The sequence below is a fragment of the Monopterus albus genome, unplaced genomic scaffold (assembly GCF_001952655.1).
Source record: "Monopterus albus unplaced genomic scaffold, M_albus_1.0 scaffold4.1, whole genome shotgun sequence".
Taxonomy (NCBI): Eukaryota; Metazoa; Chordata; class Actinopteri; order Synbranchiformes; family Synbranchidae; genus Monopterus; species Monopterus albus.
The window spans coordinates 3,533,964-3,539,362 of record NW_018127884.1 but is presented as its reverse complement, the minus strand read 5'-3'; the positions used below and the strand labels follow the sequence as shown (position 1 = coordinate 3,539,362).

General features: G+C 36.7%; 1 protein-coding gene across 4 annotated transcripts in view; it reads left to right on the top strand.

Moving 5' to 3' along the window:
- The window catches only part of kif18a (kinesin family member 18A), a 29,409-nt gene extending 24,441 nt beyond the window's left edge, over positions 1 to 4,968 (top strand). For all 4 annotated transcript variants that reach the window (XM_020607001.1, XM_020606993.1, XM_020607010.1 and 1 more), the window contains exons 16-18: positions 3,084 to 3,176; positions 3,354 to 3,451; positions 4,251 to 4,968. In XM_020607001.1, the coding sequence (XP_020462657.1) occupies positions 3,084 to 3,176; positions 3,354 to 3,451; positions 4,251 to 4,387 (328 nt within the window). In that variant the 3' untranslated portion in view covers positions 4,388 to 4,968. The remainder of the gene's footprint in view (positions 1 to 3,083; positions 3,177 to 3,353; positions 3,452 to 4,250) is intronic.
- Positions 4,969 to 5,399: the final 431 nt, after the last annotated feature.

The window sequence follows — 5,399 nt, the reverse complement described above, 5'->3', positions numbered from 1 at the left end:
TAACATGCACTTGTGAGGAATGTAAAGTTAGACTGTTTTTAGCTGGCCCCTAATTTTAAAGCAAACTATACCAGTGAGCAATATTAACATCATTACATTTACCCTCTGACCTAAAGAGCAATTAATTGGCAGCAAAACAGTTTATGTTTTTATATGCCATTAAGCACAAAAGCCTCAATTTTGAGCATATTTCTTTAACAGCTGATATTGTTAGTGCACATTTGTATCTTTATATATGCTGCTTGTTCACTTGAATGTCACATGCATCAAAAATTGATTTTATTTAATGTTGTTAGTCTCTTGCCAAGCTAGCAATTAGCCACTCAGTAGCCAATTTATTTTTTTTGTTTTATTGTTTAACCTATATTTTACCAGGGAGAAGGCCATTGAGGTTTCAAACCTCCGCTTATAAAAACAGACAGCAACAAGATCATCGTACAGTAGCATAGCATCAGGTCATTTTTAGATCAGTTCTTGCCCAGACAAGAAAATAACAAACCAAAATCAAGGTGAGTAAATGTGCATGCCACAGAAATACAGCAGAGATGTTTGTTACTTTACATGTGCTTTTGTTTGCAATACGTTGACATTTTACAAATTAAAGGGATCCACCGTTCTTTCTCTGTCACAAATGATAAGAAGAATGTTAATGAGCATTGAAATTAGAAATTATTCCTCACCATGAATATTTGAATTTGCTGTGGTGAAGCCTTTAATAAGACGAGCAAACACAAATTACAAATGTCATTAACTTTCTAAATGAACTTTAAAACTTCGGGGAAATCAACCTATTTTTGGAAATTGGTACAGAGGGGAAACAATTCATATGACCAGTGCTAAGCTTGGTATAATGCCTAACTCTGTAACAAAACTGTGATTATTCAAAGTTGGCTCAGTATTCATTCATTTTTAACCATGACAGTTTTTGTATCATCCAGTTGGAATTAAACCTTGCTTCATGGGAGCATAAAGGGCAACACACATCAGGGTTGCCCCATCATGGGACGCAGTTCCAGTGACACCCATAACCCATACCATGGCGCAAATTCAGTGTGGACTGTTAAAATGGGTCAAGAGTTTAGTATTTCATTGTTTTGATGTGCAGGGGTTCACCACCAGTGTGCATTGCCCTTACATTTGAATGTTTTAAGCACAACTCATGGCAGTACATGTTTTAAAAAAAAAGATTTAATTGATTGCATTTAAACAAAATAGTTCAGAGGAACTAACACAGGCATCTTTTAAAACATCTCTGTGGCTGCCCACTGAAATTTTCAAAGCAAATAAAGAATTCTGTGTAAAAGATGTCAATCTGGATGGTAGCCAAACCATTCAAAAGTGGTAAATCCTCCAGAACCTATTCAAAACAACACAGAAACCAGAGTGCAAATAGTATAAGTATGCTCACCAGCAGCATGTTTCCAGACTGGAACACTGGGCCAAGAGGCTTAAGTCAGCTGAGCTGAGCAGTGCCTTGGAAGTATCAAAGAAAATAGGAAATATTTCAAACTATAGCTACAGAAGAGCTTGTGTTAATGCTCCCAGCAGTGGATGTATGTATCACTTTATATGTTGGACAAATTTGTTGCTAACCAACCTCAAAAATAAAATGGATCTCCTTTTCATTTGTTTTGTTTGGCACATCAGTCAACAAAATCAAAACACAAACAAATCTAACTGATTGAAAGGATCTGTCCCACAAGAACTTGTTCGTTTTTTTTTTTTCTTTTCTTAAATGCTAAAACTCGAAGCAAATCTAGACTGTATGAGAACACTTAGCACTTGGTATCTGTTGTCCTACAACAGAGAGGTCAAACCTAAAAGGAAAGCTGCAAAAGCTGAATTCAGGACCACTGTAGATGGTGCCAAAAATGACGAGCGCAAATTTAGTGAAAAGACTGTGACTTCAGGAAACTTGATGTGTTAGATTTACTCAGTCAGCTGTAAAAAGTGATGCGGATACTTGAAGGTTGGTGAGGTTATACAAAATGACAGTGACACTAAAGGGAGAACTAAAGTGACTGAGTTAACTGCCATGGTTAGAAGAATAAAAACCCTAGTAAAAGATATGTAGACACTTCACTGAGTAATACATGAGAAAAGTTACTTGTATTAGGCTAATTACATAATATACAATCTTTTTTTTGTTTAGCTTCAGTGCAAAACCATGTCAAAGATTCATTTTAGTGCAGCTTAAAATTTGCAATGTCTATTGTGTGCTTGTTAATTTAAACCTCAGATCAGCAACTAGATGATTGTGAGCTAGAAACTGATTAAAAAAGCCAAATCCAGTTTTACCTGAGCAAAAATTTGCAATGTCTAGAAAACAGCCGTCCCTGGTAGGCTAGTGGTAAAGGCGCAGCGCTCTTGCCGCTACCCCCCGGGTTCGAATCAGGGTTGCGTCAGGAAGGGCATCCAGCGTACGTAAAACACGTGCCAAAATGTCAACATGCGAGTTGCCAGTGTGACAATTCGCTGTAACAAGGGTAGAAGCTGCACAATGTGGCTAGCTAGCTAAGGCTGACCAGGTTAGGAGAAACTAAAGTGGTTGCTCCTGTATCCAGTTCACCTAAACCTGTGCATATCAGCTGAGTGCTGCAGGTAACATGCAGCATGTGTTTTGGAAAACACAAACTTTTAAAAGCATCATTTGATGGTGGGGGAGTTAATAAGGATCATATGAGCTCACCAACATTTTGAAACAACCCAGTAAAACAGGACACTGCTACCAAGACACTGATTAAATGCAGCTTTTACAGTTTCAGCTTCAAAGTTGTATAAAGCCTTTAGTGCAGGGGTGCTCAATACGTCGTGTTGGTGGATCGCGTGCCATTCAAAAATAAATTGGATGTATCCAGCGTAAAACGCGTGCCAAATGTTAACATGCCAGTGTGACAATTCGCTGTGGCGACCCCTAAAAAAAAAAAACGGGAAAAGCCGAAAGTGACTTTCTTTCAGTGTACCTAGAAAACCTGGACACCCAAAGAAAATGATGATTTGCTCATTTTGGTACATGGAATGTTATGGAGGGAGTTCTGCTTAAAAGATGTCATGTCATGGTAAAATGAACCTTTGCTCTGTAGGCCACCATTTCCATCTCTGCAAGATGTGAAACGAGCCAACCCAACCTACATGGACATGACGTCTGCTGCACAAGGAAAGCGTAAATTTAACCGGTAATATGCCACAAGCCTTTCTTCTTATATTCATGTATAGCCATCCTATTTTATACTGTGAGCACATTCAACACTGGGCAAATTCTGAGTACTATTAGGAGGGAATCCTGTTACGAATGATGCAGCATATTTAATGTTCTTAAGCTACATTTTTATTTTCTCTTTTATTCACTGTAGAATCAGAGAAGACTTGTCACAGGGTCACTCTGCACCAAAGCGAATAAAAAAGGACCCCCCGGTAGCTCAGAGACCGCTCAGAGTGCATCGGTTTACTGGTACGTTTCGACACAGAAAAACACAGCTGAAGAAGTGAGAAAGGGAAGCAATTAACACTGCACACTGTCATTGTCAATACTGCACACATATACTGGATTAGTTTGTTTTGGGGTTTTTTTTGTGTTTTAAGTGCACCAATAATTATTTTGTCTTGTACAGTGCAGATTTCTTTTGGAGGCTGACCTTCATTTAGTTTTAATCTTGTTTTGTTTTAGTGAAATTTTAGTCAACTAAAGACTAAAGAAAGTCTAGTTTTGGTCTCATCTGTGCATTCTGCTATTTTTATTTGTATTTTTTAAGCATTTTGCAGCCATCTTTATTGTGTACAGTTACCAAGGTTACAGGTGTTTTCTCATCTATTTATTGTGTCAGTGGAAATGGCTGTTTATTTATCTGCATAGCAGTGAATCAGAAGCTGGATTCACTCACATTTTGATTAAAATACTGTTCACTGGGTTTAGCTTGAAAAGATAAGATAAACCAATGTGTAACACTAATATAGTAATATTTCCTTAATGATCAATTAGGATGGTTGACTGCGGACATAAAACCTTTATCTTATTCATTCTTTTTGATAGCAACTCAAAAGATATACTACTGAAAGCAATGTTGACATTACATCCACATCAGCAAATGTTAAATTATCATACCTTTCCCTAAATGTTTTTCATAAATTCATAACTTTTTTTTTTCTAAAATCTTAAATGTATACATTTGTTAAGAGGTACAGTATCTGGAATGAAGAAGTGAAGTTCTGTTCATTCTTGATGCTATTCCTTGTTTGGTGTTTGTACTCAGGTTCAGAGGAGAACAAGGCTCGGAGAGTTGTGAGGAGCATTTCTGAAGGAAATCTCAGCCTCTTTGAACCTCAGAAATCCAAGTCCATTTTCTATAAAACATCCCAACAGCTCAAACGTGTGACCAAACATTTGTAAAGCAACAATGTGTTCAGATCTGAATATTTTTGCCCTCCACCCTTCTATCTGTGTTGATCGTTTGTTATAAATGTTTTCATCAAAACTTGTTGGGTTTCCCAATACCAATCCTAATGTAATTAGATGGAATGTAAGGTAGCTTTTCGTTATTTACATTGCAGTGGAATTTTACTTGACTGTATAGAAACATTTTATAGTTACTGGTCATCTGTTTAGATTGCTTTTTTTGATAGTTTAAGGACAGTTTTTAATCATTTCTAACCCTTCACTTAGAGTTAAAGTTATATTTTAGAAGACACATTGACAGCAAGAACTAAAACCAGTCAACCCTCTGTTTTATGTACATTATGTGCTATAGCTGTTATCTAAAGCAATGACTGGTCTGGTGGGGTGACCACTCTTCCCAGGGCAGCTAATGTCACCTCAAATGGGAGGTATGGCTGCAAAAAAATGCAACTTTTCAATATTGATCTGTTTGCATTTATATTTTTAATGTTGTACAGTTAATAACATGGAGGCATAAATATTTCATATTAAAACTGTAATAGTACGTACGTTTTTCAATAAATCACTTCCTAACATGCAATCGCTGGATTATTTGTTTGGTTGTTTGTGCTATCAATGTTCAGTCTGTAAGATGTTTTCAGTTACATTTGGATTACATGATGTTCTACTGATAGGTGACAGGCTCAGGGAAGGTGGAAAATTAAAATGGCAAGAAAAATTGAACCAACCTAGAAGTTATTTGTAAAATATTTCTCAAAGAGCTCTCGTTGTCTTATCAAAAAGCAAGTTTTTCATATGGACTTATACTTACAGTGCTTTTCTATGCATTGCGGGACTTTCACACTATTGTGCACCATATGCACATATGGATAAGTGAATGCACCATTCAGCAGAGCACAATCTACACATTAAGTCATGAAAGAGGTTTTTTTGCTAATTCAGACACTACTGTCCACTTACTTTTGTTTTAATAAAAAAAGCATATAGAGAATGAATGTCAATAAGC